The 25,937-nt window shown below is 37.0% G+C and overlaps 1 protein-coding gene across 4 annotated transcripts in view; it reads right to left on the reverse strand.

Annotated features, from left to right (window-relative positions):
- LOC306846846 (phosphoprotein associated with glycosphingolipid-enriched microdomains 1-like) overlaps window positions 1-25,937 on the reverse strand; it is a 55,230-nt gene that overhangs the window by 3,419 nt on the left and 25,874 nt on the right. The window contains exons 2-7 of one of the 4 annotated variants that reach the window (XM_079380497.1): window positions 12,231-12,262; window positions 12,103-12,151; window positions 9,876-10,097; window positions 8,814-8,862; window positions 6,085-6,181; window positions 5,464-5,990 (exon numbers count right to left, since the gene is read on the reverse strand). In XM_079380497.1, coding sequence (XP_079236623.1) covers window positions 5,464-5,990; window positions 6,085-6,181; window positions 8,814-8,862; window positions 9,876-10,042 — 840 coding nt within the window. In that variant the 5' untranslated portion in view covers window positions 10,043-10,097; window positions 12,103-12,151; window positions 12,231-12,262. Of the gene's footprint in view, window positions 1-5,463; window positions 5,991-6,084; window positions 6,182-8,813; window positions 8,863-9,875; window positions 10,168-12,102; window positions 12,152-12,230; window positions 12,263-25,937 lie in introns of those variants that run through there. The other 3 variants (XM_079380500.1, XM_079380498.1, XM_079380499.1) reach the window with 3 other exon arrangements.

A 25,937-nucleotide genomic window follows, 5' to 3' on the forward strand; every position in this document is an offset into this window, starting at 1 on the left:
AATAACATATTTATTCATAGTGAAATAAATTAAAATTTAGTGATAATATTTAATATGAAAATAAATGTATGCCATTTAACATTTACTTAACTGTTATATCACTCATGAAAGCAGTCTCATAACAGTTGCATCTAATGCCCTGTCAAAGCTTTCTATCTACATCTATATATCAATATATACTGTATATATGTATACTGGGGAAAAAATAGTTTGATCCCCTGCTGATTTTGTACGTTTACCCACTGACAAAGAAATGATCAGTCTATAATTTTAATGGTGGGTTAATTTTAACAGTGAGAGACAGAATAACAACAAAAAAACAAACAGAAAAATGCATTTCAAAAAAGTTATAAATTAATTTGCATTTTAATGAGTCAAATAAGAATTTGACCCCTTCGCAAAACATGACTTAGTACTTGGTGGTAAAACCCTTGTCAGCAATCACAGAGGTCAGACATTTCTTGTAGTTGGCCACCATGTTTGCACACATCTCAGAAGGGATTTTGTCCCACTCCTCTTTGCAGATCCTCTCCAAGTCATTAAGGTTTCGAGGCTGACGTTTGGCAACTCGAACCTTCAGCTCCCTCCACAGATTTTCAATGAGATTAAGGTCTGGAGGCTGGCTAGGCCACTCCAATGGATTCAATGCCCTGGCCCTGACGGTACATGGCTCCGTCCATCGTCCCTTTGACGCGGTGCAGTTGTCCAGTCCCCTTAGCAGAAAAACACCCCCAAAGCATAATTTTCATAAGTTTCCTCCTCCATGTTTGACGGTGGGGATGGTGTTCTTGAGGTCATAGGCAGCATTCCTCTTCCTCCAAACACGGCGAGTCGAGTTGATGCCAAAGAGCTCGATTTTGGTCTCATCTGACCACAACACTTTAAACCAGTTCTCCTCTGAAGCATTGGCAAACTTCAAACGGGCCTGTACATGTGCTTTCTTGAGCAGGGGGACCTTGCGGGCGCTGCAGGATTTCAGTCCTTCACGGCGTAGTGTGTTACCAATTGTTTTTTGGTGACTATGGGATCATTGACAACATCCTCCAGTATAGTTCTGGGCTGATTCCTCACCATTCTCATGATCATTGAAACTCCACGAGGTGAGATCTTGCATGGAGCCCAAATCCGAGGGATATTGACAGTTATTTTGTGTTTCTACCATATGCCAATAATCACACCAACTGTTGTCACCTTCTCATCAAGCTGCTTGGCGATGGTCTTGTAGCCCATTCCAGCCTTCTGTAGGTCTACAATCTTGTCCCTGACATCCTTGGAGAGCTCTTTGGTCTTGGCCGTGGTGGAGAGTTTGGAATCTGATTGATTGATTGATTGATTGATTGATTGATTGATTGATTGATTGCTTCTGTGGACAGATGTCTTTTATACAAGTAACAAACTGAGACTTTAACAAACTCCCTTTAAGAGAGTGCTCCTAATCTCAACTCCGTACCTGTATAAAAGTCACCTGGGAGCCAGACATTTTGCCGATTGATAGGGGATAAAATGCTTATTTGACTCATTAAAATGCAAATCAATTAATATATTTTTTGAAATGTGTTTTTCTGGAATTTTTTTTGTCTCTCACTGTTCAAATAAACCTACGATTAAAATTATAGACTGATCGTTTCTTTGTCAGTGGGCAAACGTACAAAATCAGCAGGGGATCAAAAAAATTTTTTTCCCCCACTGTATATATACACCAAGACAATTCACTGATATTACTATGAATGGGAGAAAGTGAAATGTGCAATATGGTCGAATAAGTCTACCTTATAAATAAAAGAACCACATGCTGATTGGTAAAGTCATTGCATCATAGCAGTTGTTAGAAGCTCCAGTTCCCATAAAAACAATCTGCACAGGACTGCACATGCACATTTACTATAGACCAACCTGAAGCATATGCTTTTTAATGCTATTTGAGCATAAGACACAACACTTATGGGACAGTTCATGTCAGTTTTTATTGCTGATTTGAAATATGTTATCTACATGTCAGTTTGGCAAGCTATTTCTCAATTCAAGTAGGTAGAAGTTGGTCTTGCACGTCCGAAATAGCTGCCTGGAGGCGTTGCAAATATGGCTGTAGAGTGAACTGACTTTCCTTAAAAGGGACTTTGACTGCACCCACAAACACCTGCGTAGAGACCTGAAGTAAACCAAGCTGAATAAGGTGGAATGCAATGACTAGTGGATCTGTTTGCAGTGCCCTTCTTACTGAACACATGCATTCCCCGATGGCTGAATACCCTGTGAAGTTCACATTAGATCTTACCCTGACTGTGACAGGATGCTGACAGTACGGCCCAGGCGTGAGGCAATGGCCTGTAGTGCTGCGCTCAATGGTGTCGATTAGTATTTGCTTTTACACAGTTGTCAGCATGTGCCCACACATCTTTTGACAAGGAATCCGTGCTAACAATAAAAGTCCTTCCCTTCAGCAGGAGAGTGTTGATGTGCTGAAATGACAGTTTATCAGACAGCTGCCCTCAGTCCGTCACGCTAGCATAGTGACAGTGGCACCAATGCATAATGACACACATGGCACTCCGCTCAAGCCAGGCTTGCGTGCTTCCCTCAAATAACCAAACATACAGTGCAGTCCAGAACATGAACTAATGAGGCGATGTGTCCAATGTGCATGCATGTGTTACAAAATGTGCTTGTCAATTCGGTGCGTCCCACTCCCAGCTTAAACTGAATGATTCTCTTGGTCAAACACAGACTGATGTACCTGTAAACACATGCTTTACCGTCTCATTTATCATGAGGGTGAGCTGTCAGACACTGGACAGCTGGAATGCACTGATCCCTATGCGCATATGTGACTGATAAGATGAATTACTGCAGCCCCATTACATGTCTACATCAGGCCACAGCGAATGGGATTTGGATTGATAGGTGTCATGTTTAAACCAATGGTGTATTAGGAGACACTTTACCCCAAAGGGTGCAAGTAAGCGACTTAGTACCACTGCAAGAGTGCCAGTGCCAAATCCAGTGGCCAATCTGGAATCATTAAACACATTTACAGAAAGGTTGGGCAAAATTGGCTTTGCACTGGCCCGTAAACTCTGCTGGTTTTGAATCAGTAACTATTGACACCAGAAGCCCAAGGGGTGCCAAGTTTTCATAACTCACTTTTGGCAAATCTGATGCAAAACAGAATTTAATTGCTTACTGGTAGCATTCAAATTGGTTCAGTTGGTGAACATCCCATTCCCATGTACTGTACGTTGTGTCGCATCAGACATTTTGTTTCTGAATCCGACTAAAATTATTTTGTTTACACATATAAAATGTGGACACTAATTGCTTGATTGTAATTGATTGAAGGTTACTTTGGAAATGTAATAGGTTACAGATTACCCCTTTTTTAGGTACATACAAGTTACCCTTTTTAAAATGTAATAAGTAGTGTAACTATTTCAATTACTTTATTAAAGTAATGTAACTAATTACCTTTCTAAATTTCTAATGAATGTTTTAAACTGTTCATTTTAAAACATTTAAACCTTACAGGGTTAACTTTACAGTAGTACTCAACACTGATTACTGTCAGATTAAATCCTTCATCACTTGAATTAAGATTAGAATAATTTTGTTTTAAAGCACAGCCACCACAAAATCAGACTTTAACACCTCTTTTCACTTTGCGATCATTCTGAGGTTAAATACAGATTTAAATCATTACAAGAAATGGTTTAATAGCTATTATACTGTTTTTGAAATCAAATCTTTGCATTTATTCATTTAGCTACTGATTACTGTTACATTTATTTTGTAATTAAATTACGTAATTCCATTACATGTAACTAGTTACTACCTAACACTGTGCATTTTGAATGTTAAAGTTTGTTCTCAAATCTTACAAACAGTCTGTGATATGTTATACTTATCTGTGGGCAAGTTATATAGTAACATACTCCATTGTGTCATAATGCACCTCTCAGGTCAGTAGAAGCATGGGTCAGTTTTGGATAGATCTCTGGCTGAGCATGAAATCTAGCACCGTTTTTGGTGGAAAAGACATATAATTGATCTTGAGTACAAGGACAAAGGAAACAGAAATACAGGGCAAAAACACCAAATGAGAACAACAAAAGGAGCGAGAGCGAACATTAGAGCAAAAGAGAGAGATTGACAGAGCGAGAGTGCAAGAGGGAAGTGATGAACAAAGGAGGTGCAGGGCGTCCTCGACTGGTAACAGTAGCGTATAGCTGTAGTGGATGCTTACACCGTGTGCAGACATTGACTGCGGGCGCAACAGCAGCCTGTTTGCTCTCCTCTACAGATGGCTTCATTTGTATGCTACAGGCGCACATACGTATATCACCGTCAACCTAAAAGATTGTAATTAAACTGAAAACATACTGTTCTCTATTATTCTCTTGCAGTCTCTAAGTTTAGCTGGCACTGGAGAATGTTGGTGCAGTTCCTTTTTGGTTTGTTTCTAAGATTATTCTTCTTTGTTCTCGATTATACGTGTCAAAGGGTCGCATCTCTCTGCATGAGATGGAGTAGCTCCTGTTAAAGGAAGTGATTACTGTAGGAGAGCAACTGATGCTGTATTAACTATTTTAACCCTTTAATGAACCTTACAAAAACAGTACTGTGGTGGTACCGGGGTATCAAATGACAATATGTTGGTACTCTAATATGGTACGAAAATGCTACTGGGTGATTGCCATATTCATTTACCATAAGACTTAAATGGTACTCCAGGGGTGTCCAGTCATGCTCCTGGAAGGCTATTAGCTCTAAGTTTCAAACCTAATTAAACACATCTGAGCCAGTCAATAAAGATTTTCACGATAGTGATAAATGATAGTGGTGGATGTAGTACGTATGGACTTCACATAGTGATTTATTCAAATGTAGTACCTATTCTTAAAGGGATAGTTCACCCAAAAATGAAAATTCTGTGATTATTTGCTCACCCTCATGTCGTTCCAAACCTGTAAGACCTCTGTTCGTATTCGGAATTAAGATATTTTTTATTAAATCCAAGATCTTTCTGACCCTGCATAAACAGCAACACAACTACCACATTCAAGGTCCAGAAACATAGTAAGAACATCGTTAAAATAGTCCATGTGACATCAGTGGTTCAACTGTAATTTTATGAAGCTACGAAAAGACTTTTTGTGCTGAAAGAAAACTTAGTTCCCTTGTTTTCTATGCAAGGTCAGAAAGCTTTCGGATTTCATCAAAAAGATCTTAATTTGGTTTTACAGGGTTTGGATCGACATGAGAGTAACATAATCATAACAGTCCTTCTAAAGTATCGGTAGTACTGACTATCAAAATAATCCAGTACCTGTACAGGTTCTGCCAGGCAAAACAAGTGCAGGTATGTTATGCCTTGCGATAATATGGATTCATGCAAGGAAGTGTTCTCTACAGTTTTCTCTACAGGACAACAATGGCACTTTCATAAGAAAGAGAGTTTGGAAGCCCCACCTGTCCATTCGGAATCTGCTGATTCTCATTCTCATCAAGTACTTTGTCTGGTACAGGAGGTGGTTTTTCATCCTCAGGCTCTTCGAAATTCACAATGGCGGCCGAGCGCCTGGCCTCCATGTCAGTGCTGTAGCGGCTCTTCTTGCTGAGGTTGACAGAGGCGTACTCCACACCATTGTGCAGCATGGTGTGGTCTGGTGTAGCGGGGCTTGGGTGGCCATTAAGAAGAGGCGCAGGTGGTTCCTCTGGGCTTAGTGTACCGTTGGGGAGGCCAATGTCCTTGAGTTCTTTCACTGTCTCGTATAGACAATCCTCGACACTGACATCACGGGAGGCGCTGTCCTTCACCACCTCATACGTGCCTTCTCCTGAGGGAGCTTGAGCATCGATGGCTGCTTTGAGGGTATCAGTGGGTGGAATGCTGGGTAATTCACGATCCTGGTGATACTTAGAAGATCTGATCTCTGACTGGCTGGACAGCATGTCTTCTGAAGGCTGGGGACTTGTGTCCATTGTATCTGTTAGTACTGAGGAGAAAGGTAAGCGGAAAGAGTGTGAAAATCTGCTGTAGTGTAGTCGTTTACAGACAGTGTCAATGAGACATTGCTGTAGAACTGTTACCTGTACCACTGGTAAGAGGCCCATTATGAGAGCTGCTGACCGCCAAGTCAGTCCCATGGCTCTCGACTGACTGGCTACATACTTCCTTTTCTGACACCTGCAGAGAAATAGGATATAATATGTTACCTATGCAATATAAATGAAATAAAAACAATTCAATGATGCAATCGCCTTTCAGACTGCAAGCTAAAGCAGAGGGTCTCAACCTTGGGGTCATGAAAACACACAGGGTTGTCAGAGATTAAGGGATCGTGATGAGATACATGCTAGACTTTCGATTATTTCTTATAGTTACAGAGTCAATGATAAAACTGACTGAATGTGAAATGTAATTGGTTACTTGTGAGATGGTAACGTGTATAACTTAATTCTTTGACACTGGTGGGGGTGCAAGAACTTAAATAAAAAAATGGGTCATGGACCAAAAAAGGTTGAGAACCCCTGCTATAAGGAGACCTGAGACAAAGACACTTGGATTGAGCTCTTTGTTTGCATCTTTAAACCATAGCAAAAGCACTATGCAGTGGCACTATGGGACCACCTAGTGGCAGGTCATTGAAATGCCTGTTGCCAGGGTGACGAAGTCCTTCAGATACAGGAGGTTAAAAGCTGAGAGCCACTCAGATTGTCACAGCAAGACAAAGACCCCATTTAACCTGTCAGGCTGTGACAGACACCACCATTTAAACGAAGCCCTCCTCTATATATTGACAGGCAAGATGTACATTATCATGCAAAGGTTAGCCTTCAGATATCCTTCAAAACTATAGAGGTTTACAGTGTTAACAGAGAGATAATGTCAGGCATTTGCTTAATCATGTCACAATCATTAATGCTCACTTTATATAATACAGAGGGTCTCAATCTTGAGGTCACAGCCCCATGTTTGTCGCCAAAGTGATTATCTGCTCAATTATCATAGACAACTAGATTACACTTATATATAAATATGTAGCTCCTCTTAAGCTTAAAATGTAATGTACCAAATATCGGGTACAATGTGACTCTAGAAGCAACGCTGATTAAAACCATGTTTATTTATTATTATTATTACTTTTTTTTTTTTTTTTTTTTTTTACAGTTGATTAAACTACGAATTGCTCCAATTTAAATTCTAATCAATTAATTACTATTATTTCAATGGCATTTTTCCATTTAAAGTTTAGGGACAGTAAAATTTCTCTGTTTTTGAAAAACAAAACGTCCCTTAGTTCACCAAGGCTGCATTTAATTGATCAGAAATACAGCAAAACAGTAATATTGTGAAATGATCCTTCAGAAATTTCTAATATGCAGATTTGCTGCTGGTGACATTTTTTGTAATTATCAGTGTTGAAAACACTGCTGTGCATCACTGCTTAATATTTTTGTGAGACAGTTATATAATATTTTTTTTTTTCTTTTGACTCATTTGATTAATAAAAAGTTCAATTGAACAGTATTTGAAATAGAAATCTTTTGTAGCAATGTAAAAGTCTGCAATTAAATGTTGACTAAAAATGTTTATTTATAAAAAAAAAACTGAACCCAAACTTTTTAATGGTAGTCCATTGTAATAGAAACATTTGTAAAACTTAAAGTTCAAACAAAGTTACATTTCGTTTTAGTTTGAGGCAGTGCAATCTTCTGTACTCAGTTATTTGACAAAGTATCTAAAAGCCTATATGGTTTGGTTTATGCAAGTGATGGTATATCTCTTTTCCAATACGTGGCAAGATGCCACGTTTTTATAGTGTTTAAGACTTTTATAGTGGTACCCACCTCTTTTTCACCATGCTCAAATGATTTGTTAAACTTCTAGTACAGTCAATAACAATTAAACCTGACTAAGTAGTAAAATGTGTTACTTTTAATGTAATCTTCAAGTCATTTAATTACTCCTGCGAAATTCAAAATGAATCGCAAACCTCAAAATGCTGAAAGTCCAGTTTCTGTATGCGTAATCAGCAGTGAGTGTTATTAACAGCATTTGCATGAAGGCCACAGTTAAGATATTTCTACAGCTTTCATGCTGCTGTTAGTGCAGTGCACAGCATGCAAATGCAGAATGCATAGCTAACGATAAAATTGAGGTAAACGCACCCCGATGAACATAATAAACATAAAATCAACATCTGGCTGTGTGGTGGCCTCATGAACTGTGTACATGTGTGCTCCACAAGCCTTTATAATCAGTCAACAAGCCTCATTTAATGACAGTTACAATGAAAGATTCATACGTAAAAGAGTCCCACAGACCCTGCCTGTACAGCTGTTTGTGTATATGCATGTGTGTGTTTTAGCACTCAATTATGCCCTCAGTGGGTCACACTAATCTCCTGACTGCTAAACATCTCCTGAACTCTTGAACTCTGTCCTTGGATGATAATTTCACAGAAAACACTCACTCAGATGCAACAGACCCAGAGAGAAAGGCAACTCATTCATTAAGTTTCTCATCTCCCTGCGGCCAAACAAAAATGTTAATCTGTCTGCTTCATGCTTTCCTCCCACAAACCCCGGGTCGCACAATGACCGTCCATTCTCTCCTCTGTTGTCCCGTCTTTACCAGGCCCCCGAGCACAGTGGTCACACATTCTCATGACTAAAACACTTTAAAGATGGTTCATGTAATCTTGGGACTCTCTGTGATTAAAAATGCCTTGAAATGAAAAACGAGGAACGGCCACAATGAGGCAGCACAGGCTTAAATCCCTTAGATGGAAAGCATCACTGAAGCACATGCTTACCCCATTCATCAGGTTTTCATGGTCTCCTGGCGGCCCCCCTTTTTTCTGCCTGTGGAGTCAGAGGGAGAGAATTACTGAGAAATTTTGATTAAGTCTGTAGATTTGGCTGGGTGCTCTAAATCTATTGTCTGTTGCTTTGTCTTTGTGTGGCAACATTCAATATCATATTCTAAGATGCTAACTAAGCCTTGTTCTAGACGGCAAAGCATTTCAAATAACATTTAATATAGTATTGAATCAAGGATTAAGCTTTATCTGCTCCAAAGGAAACAAAAATACTTACAGTATGTAATTTATTTTTATTATATAAAAATAATCTAAATTAATAATTTAATTAAATATAAATATATTAAAAAAAGAAATTACAACTGATCTTGTCAAGAAATGCATGGCAAATGAATTAATGCCATGACACGTAGGCCTACAAAATATTAGTGACAGACTAATAAATCAGTGACAGATGGATATATTTTTGTTATTTACATTTTTATTTTACCATTTTAAGATAATGACTGAAAATTAAGAAATGAAATCCAAAATATTTAATACCTTTTTAATATTAACAATTAGCATTCAAAGTGCACTTTTTGTTTTTAAATAATTTAGTAAATTTTGAATAAATATTGTGTAAAATAAAGGTTAATTTAATTTCAATATTTTTGACATCTAATTTACAGGTCTAGGTGGACTTTTTGTTTTTTACATTTTCCCTGCCAGTTGGGGGGGGGGGGGGGGGGGGGGGATCCTGCAGAATGGATTTATGGTAAAATGTGGTAAAAGAGCATAACTCTCAAATTAGTATATAAAAACATAATAATTTAGAAAGCATAATTAAATAAAAATAATAATTTAGAAAGCATAATTAAATACAATTTTGTGATTGATGCCATTCTAATTCTTTGGATCTTTCTGAATGTGCAGATTCTATATGAGCCTGCTCATTTGCTGGCAAAAATGTATTTTATATTGGTATTAGCTATTAGCTATCAGCTACTATAGTCTGCTCTATAGTATTAAAATATTAGACATATCAAAGAATAGGAGTGTTTTAATGATACTCACCCCTGGCAGCTCGCACACAGCAGCAGCAGAACAGAGAACAGCAGGAAAGCCGTGAGCGCCGTGAGCGTGCCTACAAGTGCCAGCTCCCCTTTAGCCAGCGCCGCTGCCCCTGCGACCTCTGACCCCACGGCCCCTGACCCCAACATAGCACTCAGCGCAGGAGCCATTATATATCACAATGATGAGTCGCCTTCATCGATCAAATGCACCTCACTGCAGAGGCTGGACACAAAAATGGATAGAGCCATAGAGAAAGAATGGGAGAGGAGAGAAGAATAACACATTGATGTTTGATGCTTATCCAAAAGACCTTTGCACTTCACAGAGTCAGCAAACCAAATCAGAAAAATTTGAAACCTCATTCTTTTTTGTTCCAGATCCTGAGTCAGATTGTTAATATATTTAAGTGTGAAATTCTGTTAAATAATTGAACTGATAATCTCAGATCCAAATGACGTCATGGAACAAACTTACTCCCTAACTATGGTAGAGCTCTTTGTCCACATGAGTTTTACGAATCCTCAGCCACAAGGTGGCAGACATGTGCAGATGCACAATCCTGTCATGTGGTACCGCAGTGAGTTCCTTCAGAACAAATGGCTCTTGGAAGCAAACATGTAGGCTAGTTTCATTTGACAGCGAGCCAGGTTAAACAGAGTCCTGGTCCAGGATGATGTGTGATGGTGGGCCCCACCTCCACAAGCTGAATAGACAGATAACAATCAAATGGCTGGCATCCCAGTGGAGACTGAGGCCCGGGCAGCGCTTCTGATCTTTTGTGTGAGGGGAGATGGACAGCACAGCTGCCTCTGTGTAGCTCTGAAGGGTGAGTCTTTCCTCTCCAATCGCTCGAACTCTCCGATAAGAAACAGCAGAACGAAAGCCACCCAAATCCACAAAGAACATGAAGTTGGCATTCGTTCTGAACAAATCCAAAGTCTTTATTTTCAATGCAAATACTATCGTCCTACTCTTAAAGTGCATTGTTAATGCATACCAGAAGAAGTACTGTAGGTTTGTACGAGATGAAAAAGGCAATTGTGCTACTCGAGAAACTATATGCAAATAGGCATTAACATAGGCGTAGGCATTAACATATTAACCGATTCTAATTCATAAATAATGCCTGTTAAACAGTGCAGAATGTCTCCTTGGCACTAGTTTCAGTAGTGGAGGTATCATTTGAGTACTGAGAGATACATCGATAATCATTTCAACAAATATGAATAAAAATATATTTTTACATATTATATAGTAACACAAAAAATAATTCCTATCTATAAAAGGGATTCACAAACTTTTTTTTATCAGCAAAACCCTTTTGACTTAATATTTACCTCTGAGAATTTAAATTAAATGTGACCATGGACCACAAAACCAGTCATAAGTTGTTGTTTTTTTGCATAAAAAAGAATAAATAAGAATTCCATTGATGTATGGTTTGTTATGAAAGGACAATATTTGGCCAAGATGCAACAATTAGAAAATCTGCAGTCTAAGGGTGCAAAAAAAAAAAAATCTAAATATTGAGAAAATCGCCTTTAGAGTTGTCCAAACGAAGTTCTTAGCGATGCATATTACTAATCAAAAATTAAGTTTTGATATATTTACGGTAGGAAATTTACAAAATATCTCCATGGAACATGATTTTTTTTAATATATCCTAATTATTTTTGGCATAAAAGAAAAATCAATCATTTTGACCCATACAATGTATGGGTTTGCAATTTGGCTATTGCTACAAATATACCCGTGCTACTTATGACTGGTTTTGTTGTCCAGGGTCACAAATAATAATAAGAACACATGTACATGTTCACAGTTCACTGATGCTGGCTAATGGTCACAAGGCATGCAGGTAAGCAAATAAAACGTTTCATTGTTTTAAGTAAGCGTTTCATTTAATAATAATTTTTATTTATTTTGCTGTTTTATTATTAATTTCCTTTTAGTAATATCAGAAAGAATCATTAAAAGTGTAGCATTATCTGCATGCTATTTTAGGAATCCTATTGTGGTCAAATCTTCATTTACCAGCATCTCATGCTAAATTATTTACTCTCTTCCAAATCATAATCTACACCCATGATAGCCTGTGAGTCAAATACTAGCTCTAAGCTTTCTGTATACATCTGAGTAAGATAAAAAAAAAAAAAAAAGGATATTATAAGAAAACATTCCTAACATCATGCATCTTTTAAACTGGATTCAACTGGAAATGACCTACCACAAAACCTCAAGTATGTCAATATACTTGGGGGGAAATCCCCAAAAAGCTGTAAAAAAACAAGCAGATTATTAAAAATCAAGTCGTGTACAATTCTCAGTACCAAAAAAATGACAAACGAGTCCTACCTAAACACTTGTTTGGCTCCGGTGATTGTTGCCTGCAGGGAAACAGAGAGAGGGCGATTAGATTCGGGAAGGGAGCTCTGCACATACTGTAGTGCCAGACAGCACATTGTGCAGAACATCTTGACATGTGCAATCCTGAAATTTTCAGATACTTTTATTCAAACTTACAATATAAATCACAATTGGTTACATAAACATTATATTATAGAGAAACAAACTACACAGAACCCACAGCAAGCAGAAGCAACTCTTCTATGCGATGATAAATTCTGCATTCATGGTCTAATGAAGACAATGGATCATTGGTTCCCAGTAGCAAAGTGCTTATGAGTCTCTCAGCATGAACACATCTCAAGCATCTGCTAAAATGCATGAGAGCACCAGCATCAATTTCCTTCTGAGGAACAAGCACCAAGAACTTTATCTAGATCCTCACAAATGTGCTCCAGAGTAACTATAGCAACTGTGATCTGAAGATAGTTTGTGCAATGATTTCCTTTAATGATTGTATTTCAGGGAGTATAACATTTAGATGAAGAGAGATGTAAACCACAAAACTGGATTTTTACTGCCAAGGGTTGCAATGCATCTTCTAAGGTGATCAGAGGTGTTTAGCAAGATATGATTGCTAGACTGTTTTGGGTTGTTCCTTTTTATAACAAACCTAAATCCAGCATTGCTTATAAAACTATAGTCTAAGAAATATGGGACCCATTCTCACTGAAATGTTAGAATGAAAATTTGAAAAAGCGATTCCTTCACAAGGAATGTAAGGATTGTGTTTCATGCCATATAAAATAAGGCACTGGAAAAGCCATTTGATGGAGGAATGTGTTTGGAAAGGCTGTAGTCCCAGATCAAGATGAGCAACTGTGTCCTTGGCAACACTTTGGGCAAGCCATTGGTCACTTCTTTGCCAGAGTCATTACGGATGAAGATCCAGATCACCAGATCATGTGTAAGAACTGTGTCCATCTGGATCCTTTAGTATATCTGTGCCTATAAATTCACAGCAACTCACAGCGGAAAAAGTGGAAAAAATGGCATACCTACAGATATTTGGCTTAAAGTTACTTTATAGTTACAGACGACCATACCGCAAAGACTTTCCTCCTCAGGGGTCACAGAAAGGGTGGGATTTTGTGGAAAAGCACAGCTGGGTTGCTGCTGAGAACGCATCCGGTAAAAGATTCTCATGCGAACACCAGCGGCATCTCCTGAATAAATAATTGCACTGGAGCAGGAGTAATGCAATAAGGAATTTTGAGGATGCTCTGTTATTATAAGCTTTTCTGCTGACAGAAGCTTTGATAATAACTCATCTCCAGGAGCGCGCTCTAAAAAAAGAACATTGCAATACTGCAGTATTTTGTAACCCCTTATGGACATTGTCGGCATTCTTTGTAGCATACAATGCTGAAATATTTGCAGCAGGAGTCTGTTAGAATAATAAAGCTTTCATAGGAGTCCATCAAGAGGCCATTAGCTTATAAAACACCAACGGTTTCACAGCTTCTCTTTGGCCACGTTAGAGGAGAATGACATATGCCGTGTTCTGGCTCTTTGCAGGAGGGGTGCATGTCGTCTGTTGTTACATTGCACTCACTGTGACAGGAAGCTCAGTCTGCTTCAGGGCACCTTTAAGTGATTTAAAGGAATAGTTCACCCAAAAAAAAAAAGTGTTATCATTACTCACGTGTATGTCGTTTCAGACCCATATAGATTTCTTTGGAACACAAATGGTAAATTTTTTAAATTTTATTTTTTTATACAGTAAACATGAATGGTGTGGAGTTATGAAAAAGCTCTAAAATTACAAAAGGACCAAAAACATCTTGCACTACATTTCAAGTCCTCCATCTGAAATCATGTCAAATAGACCACTGTTCACTGAAAATCTTGACATTTGCCCAAGCTCATGATGAGTTCATGAGAAAAGTAGCAATTTTAGATTTATTAATTAATTGTTCTTTTGAGTCACATCTTTTCAATGAATCATGTGATCCAGTTTACAAATGCAGTCTGAATGATTCCTTTTCAGTGATACAATGATCTGGTGGCAGAAGACTTATCAGGCGGTCAGTATGATTTTTTTTTAAAGAAATTAATACTTTTATTCAGCAGGGACATTCATAATGTTACATAAGATTTCCATTTCAAATGCTGTTCTTCTAAACTTGCTATTCATCAAAGAATCCTGTAAAAAATCATGTTGATCACAATTTACACAAAAATATTAAGCAACTGTTAAGCAAATGATTTCTGAAGCATCATGTGATATGTTAGGAATATTTTCTTAAACCAGACTGACCATAAATCACAACCGGTTACATAAAGCCGACACTGAACACTGCAGTAACGGCTGCTGAAAATTCAGCTTTGCCATCACAGGAATAAATAGGAAACAGATATTTTAAATTGTAATAATATTTCACAATATTAGACTTCTTTCAAAAACATTTTGACCCCAAACTTTTGAACGGTACATGGACTGGGCGATACGACCAAAATGAGTTTGAATATTTTATTTCACGGTAACAATATATATTACAATACAGTTATTTTTGCTTTATATGTCTTTATGATATCAAAATCTTTGATACCATTTTTGATTCCAAATTTAAAAAATCTGTGTTAGTATCACAAAAAAAAAAAAAAACACTCACTGAGGACAAGTAAACAGTCAGTGATTAAATAAGAATAAAAAACTAATTACAAGCAAAAGGACAAAACTACAGTAGATCAAATAAATAAGAAATGCAACATACATTGTATAAAGTCATTTAACTCTATTAAAGGGGTCCTATTATGCTTTTTCACTTTTTGAATTTTAGTCAGTGTGTAGTGTGTATGTTTGGGCATAAAACGATCTACAAAATTACAAATCTCAAAGTCCAGAGATATTTAGTTTTTAAAAAATCCCTTTTCAAGAACTACAACGAACGGCTCGTTTGGACTACAAAGTTGTTTTCCTGTATTTGTGACATCATAAATTGTAAATCCCGCCTACAGAAATTTGAATGGTTGGGGGCTGAGGAGCACTGCACGTTTCAAAATCGAAACCCAGTGCGGGTGTTTTTATATCACTGTAGTGAGAGATTTTCTCTTTTGTTGTTTGATTAACATGAATGACAGACAGCAGAAATATCAGACTGCTGTCACTTTAAGAGCTGCCTGGATCCAATTAGTCTCAGCCTCAGACGTCACGCCCACGGAACGTTGGCTAAACGTCTGATGCATATGGCACACTTTTCTGGAAACACTTCAGGAATGTCCAAGTCGTCATCTGACTGGTTAAATTAAACCGAATTTCCGGGAGACGCGAGTGTCGCGTTTATTTTCGGTCCGCCGGGAAACAAAGATGCCATGGAGCCAAACCCCTTTACGAAAGAAGAAAGCTGTTGTGTTTACAAATGTTACAACAAACGCTTATCAGGGTCAATAGACGCTGGATTTTCAAAACTATGTGAAATATTTAAAGTTTGCGGCTTAGAATCTTTAAAATACATCCGAGAGTTTCACACACCGGTTTGTTATTGTGGCGACATTTCCGACACACCCGAAACGTGATGCTAAACGAAACAAACTTTGATTGGTTGTTTGACATGTCGGTCAAACGGCCTCATGGGCGGGCCTTGGCCAATGAAAGCGGACATCTATTCCAGACTTTCAGCCGTCAGTCTGAAGATATGGCTACGCGAGACTAGGATCCAATATACTGTTACATGTTTTCTTTCTCAGCTATTTGCTTTCATTTAAGACATACTGTGTTTACAAGGATAGTTGAAAAGACAGGCGTTTTGACACACACAAGTGTGTGAATTTAAGGCTTATAAAGCGGCAAAAATAACTTGCTCTGTGAGCACCGACTTCACGTGTGCACACCTCTCTGACAGAGACGCGCACGCATATAGCAAAATGAGTTCTCTTTCGCTGTTGATTGCATTTCAACAGCTTAAAATCACTTGTTTTTAAACCACAATGCTTAAAAATGCATGCAAATGATAAGTTTTCGTGACCACATAGTAGGGCTGGGCGATTAATCGAAAAGTAATCGAAATCGACATTCAGAACCTATAATCGATCAAATTTTTCCAGGTCGATTATTTCGATTACTTTCCCTTTAAAACACTACCGCGTGTGGAGTCACGTGACCCCGCTCCCTTACATTACGTTATTCCGCCGACATGTCGAGCATGAAGAGCTTAATCACTGAGACAACTGAGCAACAAGAGCAGCTTGTACCAAAGAAAAACGCAGTCTCTGTCATTTGGACACATTTTGGCTTCAGTAAGGATGACATCGAACAAAATGAAGTCAGATGTAGACACTGTAGAAAAACAGTTTCGACGTCCAAAGGTAACACCACCAATTTGTTTCAACACTTGGAGCACAATCACGTTACTGAATATGAACAAGAGTTATTTTATTTAGAAGAAATACTGCTTATTTTCTACTTTTAATAAGAAAAACATTGAAAATAATTTATTTTGTTTCCAAAAGTGCAAGTTATTTATTTTTACTTTTTTTATAAGAACAAAGTGACTGTTCGTTTTAGGCAATGTGTGCTTTAATTTCAGTTGTTTAACATTGATGTTCAATAAATAATCATAGATAGTAGATAGTGTGCGTTTCCTTCAATTATTTTAAAATCAAGTAATGCACCCTTCATTCAAAAATCTCTCACTTGTAATATGTGAGCATATTTACTGTACAAAACTTGTCAGTGAACTATGAGGGCAAAAAAATAAAAAATAAATAAAATAATCGTTCATTAATCGTAATCGAGTTAAAATGTTCAATTAATCGAGATTACGTAGTAATCGTTTTTACGTATTAATTAGAGTAGTAGATCAACTAGTAACCGCAATAAAGACGATAGTTCCAAATCTCTACCGCCTGACAAATTTCCACCGGTATATCACCCACCCCTAAACAGTACTATACACAATATTTATGATGCTTTTGTATCCTTTTTGAAGCTTGAAAGCTCTAGTCCCCATTGATTATAACTGAACAGAAAAAATCAATACATGATTAAAAAAACATGTCTCAAATGACATGACAGTTAGTAAATCTTGACATGCAACACTCCAGCTAATGTGCAACAACATTCTTCAGTTTAACAAACTGACCAATATGACAACAATCAGGGCACAGTTTTCCACCCAACCCCCTCCTCATCACCAGACTGAGGCCAATTCATAGTGAGAGAAGAAGAGAAAGCTGACCATCTTGAGTCTGGATGCTACAAGGCCATGTGTCTGGGTGAGAACAGAAGGATGAGCGAAGAGACCAGCCTGTTGTTAAGAGAAAAACTGATCCTCACTGTATCCACATATTCCTATGAGATGAAGACGCCCCCAGGATCAAATAATACCCTTTACAGTCAGCTAATGAACTGTGTAGACCGGTCTTGGGGGCAGATGAACAGGAAGCAATTTCCCTGGGTCAATGGTTTGTCATCTGTGCCTTAGAGAAACCAACTAACCAATCAGCAAGCTCACAGCCAAGCGCAAGCCAGAGGGTTCTTCCAATTAAAATGGCCACGTTTGATCAACTGACTTTGTGTCTCTATGGAAACCGCACTCATCCCATGGGTTAATCAGCTGGCATGGAAATCAATCCCCTGATGGTTTGCATATAAAGAGAACTTGGAGCGGCATGTAGATGCCCCACTAATAACAATCAGTGCGAAGGTCAGATGCCTAGAATTGCTGCATCACTACAGACAGACTTTAAAAACACACATCAAAGGAAGTGAATATTTACTGAACACTTCTACAATCACACAGAGTGAAAGTGTCTGCTTGGATTCATGTACTTATCTGAAATGTGACAGATGTTTAAAGAGGGCACGTTCCTCTCCAAAAGGCCATGAGTTATGAAACCACAGTCTCAGCTTCCTGTGCAGTGTGCATGGAGCAGCTGTGCCTCTCCGTTCTCCCACAGACAGAGTGATGTCCCATTAAAGTCTGTCTCCAGAGACACTGCCATTTCCTACTGCACGTACCACAGGCCTGCCTTGACCTCCCTCAAATCTACACTCAATAACCACACACAGAGATGGAAATGGAATACTGTTTATTGAGTTGTAGCCTATGTAAGTATATACTATACACTGCCTGCTCAAAAAACGAAATGCTAGTTTGCTGGTTTAAGGTGGTCATGCCTGACCAGCTGAAAACTGACTAAACTCCTTCTAAATCCAGCCAAAAGACCAGCTTCACCAGGTTTGGAGATCATCATGTAATAGGCCATTTTAGTTAAAGGCTTTTTTGAACCTCTTAAATAGTACTTAAGTACATATTTATATGTAATTTTATAATTATTTCTATTATCTTTCAAATATGTTTAAAGTTTATTGTTGAATGTACTGACAAGTAGTTACTGCAAGCTTTGTAATTTCTATTGAAATTTGTATTTCATGTATTTAAATATATTTGTAATGACACATTTGTAATTATTAAGTTGTAATTTAGCACATTTGAATATTATTGACTTTAAATGTAATATCCAATAACACATTACTGTTAAATTACTGTATAATCAGGTACTTCGCATGTGCTTTAGTATCTTAGTCAATGCATCAAAATAAATGTATATCTTTAAAGCATGAAAAACGATTATTAAAGCATAATGATTTAAATCGCAAGGGCTTAGTACAATACAAATGAGGAACTAAGCAACTGACCCTTTGCAAAACCCCTACTCCTGCTATGTCTGACAAACCATGCCACTCTCACGCCACACATCATGTTCTCACACAGTGAAAAATACATTCGCAAAGAGAAAACTGACAACGTGCCAGCAGACAAGACAGAGCAGGTTACTTCTGGTATGAAACAAATTCTCAGCTTTCAAATTCTGCCATTTTATTTTAACACATTCAAACAATAAATACCGCTTTGTGGCTTTTTAATGTGTCGTGACAGATCGCTGTAGCGCTTCAGTTCAAGCAGCAAATGAACCTAAATCATCTCTTCCTTTTTACTAGTTATAGCACAAAATAAACATGAATGAACATCAGAAGGTATCTTGTTTCAGTGGAGGAAAGTACATGCAAATACACACCCTTTTTCAAGTTCAAGTTCACCAAAGTTAATCTACTCTCCTGTCTGGTTTGTTCATTGGACAAAATGGAAGATTCAGTGTTACGATCATAGATATTTATAGATGCCACATTCGACCGCTCCAGACACATTGATGCGTTCGCCATATTGGAACGGTCTATGTTGTCACTCACAATAACAGTCAATGAGTTTCAAAATGCAACAACATTGTGCAGCATCTGGTTGTAAAACCGCCTAAATTTAAATTCCTGAAGAAACGGGATAACCTTTCACAGGTAAGAATGCGTTCGTTTGTGTTTTTAATATGTATTAACTCAATTACAGGTTTTTTAATTAAAGTTCCTTTAAATGCCTTGTTAGCTAACGGCTTCGTCTTGTTGTATTGTTCTAGTTTAGCAAAGTATCTTCTGAAGTCTACTGAAGATATAAATATTCATACATGCGTATAACTACAGTTGCAGTGCAGATGCACCGGCAACTTGCTCTCGAGTGTTCACGGACATTCCAATATGGCAGACGGCTTATGTGTAGCGGGCCATAAAAACAGCCGCTAAAAGGGAATCTACATATACATATCTATGGTTAAGATTGGTCAGATTGCCTGTCAATCAAACGGTGAATTTATCATAAGAGCCGCAATATTTACTGTACACAAGTGTCAACTGTCAAGTGTAAGCTATAATACACAGGTGAAACCAGGAACAAGTGCAAACAGGCTTGTACACCTGAACATTGACACACATACACAAACTAGATTAATCATTTTCTACTATTAATCTATTTAAGTGATATTAATGCTCAACTGTATAACTATTAAACCAGGCATGACGTTTATTTTGTAATAAACAGCCTAGACTCAGTGTTAACGTTTCACTAGAAGATCAAACCTGTAAAAAATGTTTGTTTTTGCTGAAAACTGAAACACTAATAATAAAACCCAATCCAGAAAGTGGTTAAAAGCACAGTAAATGACGCAAATGTGGGGAATTCGTGAGGGTTGAAGGGGTGTGTAAGTAAACATGATCCTTTATTTGGGATTTCATGTATTTGGTATATTCCCCTTATTGGTTTTACCCTTTTCTCCTCTCTAATTCCGTCTTTTCTCCCAAGTATCCCGTTTTGATCAAAATAAATGAGCAAAGCCTTGGTTCGCTTGGCTGTCGGGCCAAATCAGCCTGTGTAAAGCTATTCCATTCACTTTCTGCTTTCTCTCACACACAAATACACACACTTTAGTCAACAACATAGGAGAAAAAAAGCAGGCTGTGCCAGTACAAGTAAATGAATTTGACATTGCTTATTTAGTGGAGAAAGAAATCAACTGAAAGCAAAGCACTCTAGGGCAAATTCAGAACAGTTGTGCTATTTTTGCACAAATTGCGTTCAGCACAGACTTTGTGGGTGCATTTGCACGTTACGTGATTTGCTAATCCCTTTAGTGAACCGGACACTAAAGCGTGTGCAAATAAATTACGCTATCAGTGGGCACAATTCATTCTTATTGAATTTCCCCTTCTTTTTATTCAGCATAAACAAAGAGAAATCAAATTTCCCTGTCATTGTGGTGGAGCTAACAAATGCTCAGGTGCTAATCATGCAGAGCCAGAAAATGATCACTGTGCCGCATATAGATGCAGAGATTTGGATCATTATTTTAAAATGCTAAGCACATTCAGCGCTAACAGATGAACAGAGTGACGTGTTGCCACAGTTACAGGGAGCGTCCCAGATTGGTCTCTATCTCATTCCTTAACACATTTAGACCAGAACTGAACCACTGAACTGTGTTGACAACATGCAGCTAAACAATCCCAACACTCGGCAAAAAGAGGCCCCCTTTACTGTAAATATGTGTGTGATAGTCAGAACCTAGTCAAGTGTATTTCCTCACACATGTTAATAAAACTGTACGAGATTTCAAGCAAACATATCTGCAATAAAAAAGCATGTTAAACAATGCCTGCGAGACTTTATCGACATGAGTTATTCATGTATGTATCTACTGTATATCTATGATATTTTGACAGAATTGGTGGTAACATGTTAATTATTGTGAAGGATATTAAACTTATCCAAAGCAAGTTACAATAGATGCAAGGAATATTTTTTAACTATATATGTTCTGCCTGGTATTTGAACCAATGTTGCAAGCACCAAACTATACCAGTTGAGCTTCAGAAACATAATATATATATATATATATATATATATATATATATATATATATATATATATGTATATATATATATATATATATATATATATGTATATATATATATATATATATATATATATGTTTGTTTGTTTTTTTAAATCTGTATACTATTAGAAAGAGAAAGTGAGTGATGTCTATTACTATTACTATATGCAGAATGCCATAATTACTGGCATGTGGTCTTATTTTTCAAATTCTAATTCCAATAACTCTTATTTTATTTTTGTTAAATTTTAAAATAAAAATGAATACAAAATACAAATAAATCAAATTAGAAAATATGTAAAATTACATTTCTAAAATATTATTTTAATTATTTTAATTTTATTTTTTTAAACTGCAAACAATATAAATGTATTAAGACAGAGTGAATGTGCTGATTGATCATTTATAACTATTAAAATTATTGTCAAAACCACAAATAATTACTATTAAAATTATTTAAATGAATTTAAAATTTAAAAGTAAATCAAATTAGAAAATAATTCTAAATAATACTTTCTAAAGATTGTGTGCGCTCAGAACAAACAAAACAAAGGTTCTCAGGTGCGTAGAACAAAAAGAAGAAAGTTTTTAGTCCAATGAGTAGCTGAATTTGTCCGCACACTGCAAAAAAAACAGACCAAAAAAGGTCTACCAAAATCCAATTATTTATTTTTCATATGCAAAAGTGAAAAAGTGACAAAAGTGCAAAATATATTAAAAACAGACCAGAGAGGTCTTTCTAAAATATAATTTTAATTAAATTTAAAACTATACAATATAATAGAAATGTATACAGCAATAGAAATGTATTTTTTCCATGCCAATAAAGCATGCTAAATTGAAACAGAGAGAGAGAGAGAAGGGGGAGGAGAAGAAAAGGTTGTCTTTGTGAGACACTGTTTATTAGATTAACAGGCTGAACATGCCTCTCAATGAGAGACCACATAGATTGATAGAGATGCTGATAACTTTGCTGTCTGACATTGGAGCTCCAGTGAGAGGCATTGCTGTGCAGATAAAGGGATTAGCACACAGTATGAGAATAACTCCTGCCCTGCTCTCCGGCTGCTCTGCAGGGAAGGTACAAGTGTAGCACCTTTGACGAGATTAATCACAATACAGAGCATCAGTGCTGCCACCAGTGAATATCCCATCATAATCATCATTATCATAGTCACATACTGTATTAAAACCTTTGAACCGAGCACATGCACACCCAATCACCAGTCCTGCTTCCACACATCTCAGCCTATCAGAGGAGTTACTGCAGGGTAATGAGGTTTTAATGCAGCACATAAGGAACACACTGGACACATGACATGGGAGTATCATATTTCTTCATAAGGGCTCTCAAGTTCAGCAACAGCAAATTGATTTATTAAAAGCTGTCTGTAAACGCCTAGATTAAACCCCAACCCAGCCCTTTAACATGCACTCTGTCACCACAACTGATGTCTTGTGTGTGATGTTGTGTAGAAAGTGAGATGTGAAACTAGTTCCACCCTTGTAGCAGCAACTAACAATTCCTTCAGTAACCGAATACTCTACCGATGAATCTTATGGTTAATCACTCTGCAAACACTGTATTACGCTATATGTTAAAGAAGGGATAGTTCACCCAAAATTAAAATTATGTCATCATCAAAACTCATACAGGTTGGAACAAGTGGAGGGTGAGTAAATGGTAAATGATAATTTACTTATTTACTTACAAATATTTATTTTTCAGTGGATAAAAGCTAATTATTTATTTTCAGAAACCTCTTCAACGTTGTCTTCATAATATTTTATATAATGAAGCCTTTATGATTTAATAAGGGGGTCCTTTGCATCATATTTGAGGGTTATTTATATCAAAATTCGAAAACCTTAGGCATTTAACGCCGTTTTAAATTAATCCTGGCTTTATACAGTGGGTTAATTTACAAATAAACAATATTTGAGAATCAAGTCGTCAAAGTAACTGAAGAAACGCCTTTCACCCTTCCACCCTTTCTTGTGGTTTTCTTGAGGACAGAGAGGATGTTTGCAAGATTGGGCTGCATCTCTGTGTAATTTATTTGGTGGTGGGGGAGGGGGAGCTCCTCAGAACACCGTCACCCCCTCCACCTGATTTATTTGATTTAGTACACATGGAGTGGGGGTGCTGGTCAAACAAGTGTGTGTCTGTTGCGTGTTTGTGTGTGTAGATGGGAGGTTAGCACATAGCTCTGCTGACGTTTACGCTGACCTTTCCAGCACATCATTTATCAGCAGAGACACCACAGGGTATGAATCCATATTGCTTTTGTTAGAATCTCTCTATCCCATCATGTCCTCAGCTTCCACATTATGTTTCATCAAACAATATAATTTTCATCAGCATGTAAAGGTGGGATATATGGAAGCGGTCTGATCTCAGAGTGAAATGAAGGGTCATTTTAATGACAATGAAGGTTATGATGGGGAAAGTGTACCAACAAGGCCTGGTTAGTATCACACTGCATACTGTTTTAATAATATACTATTTTGAGTCACATCAGATTTAAGAAATTGCCATTTTAATTCATTAGGTCTCATTTTTAGGGCTGTCCTTCTAACACATTTATGTAGTACAAATAACGTTAGTTAATTAATTAAAGGGACAGTTTGCACAAAAAAAAATTAAATTCTGTTATCATTGACTCTTCATGTTGTTACAAACCTGAAGAACTGTCTTTCGTCTGCTGAACAAAAAAGCTGATATTTTGAAACATTTCTCAGTATTTTGTTTGTATACAATAAAAGTCAATGGAGTCCAATGTTGCTTTTGGGTGCCAATTATGAAGAGTTGAAACAGCTGAAAAAACAACAACATTCTTTAAAATATTTTTTTGTGTGTGTTCTAAATGTAATAATATAAGTACATATCATTTTTTTATTCAGTTTGTATTTTTGGGTGAACTGTTTCTCTGCCTTCAAATTGTTTTCATTAAGGGATTTTTCTCTGCAAATATGCATCATTTTGATTAAACAACCAGCATTTTGTGCAATTAATTATTTGATTGACAACCCTAGTATTTTTTTCTCTTATTGGGCCTAATTCTCATTTTAATAAAGTATCTGTTTAAAAGCAGTATTTTATCACAGTAAAACAAAAAACAGCTTTGAATCTGCAATACTGAGCGATTCAGCTGAGATGTCTGCAAACAGAATAGAAATGAACCAATTAAAGCGGCTGCCTGCCCTACAGAGCTCAGTCTGAGCAGGAGAATACATTAGCAAGCTGTGAAGCTGTATCTGCAGACATGTTTGACACATTTAGGTGCTCAGTTGGCTGTAGTCAGTGCCACAGATTTGAAAGCAGCCGATTATCTAGCAGAAAGCAACTATCTGCAGGGAAAGGACTTCACTAACCGTCTCTGCCTCTCTTTAGTGCTGCAGATTGTAAATGCATGTTGATTCAGACTGGTACTATTAGCTACATAAAGCCTGTCTGGAGGCCTTCAGTTTAATTAGGTGTTTGAACAACCTGGTCTACTTGTTAAAATATTAATTTAAATATGAAATATTGCTAAAAGATTTTTTTTAAATTAATAAAGGCATTTCTTCTCATCCTCAAGGCATGTTTAATTTTATTTCCTGTCATGAAAGTAATTAATAAATATACATGCGATGTGTAATTGCATTCTCTTAGGAGCTTCTGCTGCTTTCACATCATGTCAGAATTACCATAATTACACTTTCTGACTTGTAAAAACCATTCATGTTATAATTACAAGTTTGAAACTCTGAATTTATAAAAAGCTCTTTCTTCTCTCACTTGACCATTGTAACTTAATGTAAAAACCACCAAAATGGCAGCAGCTTTAAAAATTAGCGGCATCTACACTGTATATTGTGTTGATAGGTCAATTTATTACAGCCTTTTGTCATCCGCAATAAAGCTGCACTTCCTCATTGCCATAGAAACTAATTTCTGAGTTCAAGGATGTGAACAGCTTTCAGTAGAATCTCAGAGTTGCCATTTCATAATTACAGTAAGTCTGAAAACATGAACACAGCTTTATTACAGTGTTCATAAGGCAGCATTGCATCAATTTTTCTTAACATTCTGGTTAGTGTTTGTTCTGATTCCTAATTACAAATATTTCCCTTCTGAAATTAATTTAGCCTGAAAGGCCTAACATACAGATTTCATTCAGATGTAGAAGTAGGTGTAAGGTCCTTCTTTGTAATTTTTTTACTTAATATATTTAAATAGAGCAAAATAAAGTTCCGAAATCTCCCTGTCACGGACAAAATATTTTTCAAATTCAAAATATGTTGCAGCATTTCATTTACTCGTATAATATAATATTTTGAAATGGTAAGAACTGTGTAATTAAAGGGATAGCTCACCAAAACGTAAAGATTTCTAAAATATTTGGGTTGAAAAATAATATATTTTTCTTTATATAAATAATTATGAGAATA

The sequence above is a fragment of the Barbus barbus genome (assembly GCF_936440315.1).
Source record: "Barbus barbus genome assembly, chromosome: 27".
Lineage (NCBI taxonomy): Eukaryota > Metazoa > Chordata > Actinopteri > Cypriniformes > Cyprinidae > Barbus > Barbus barbus.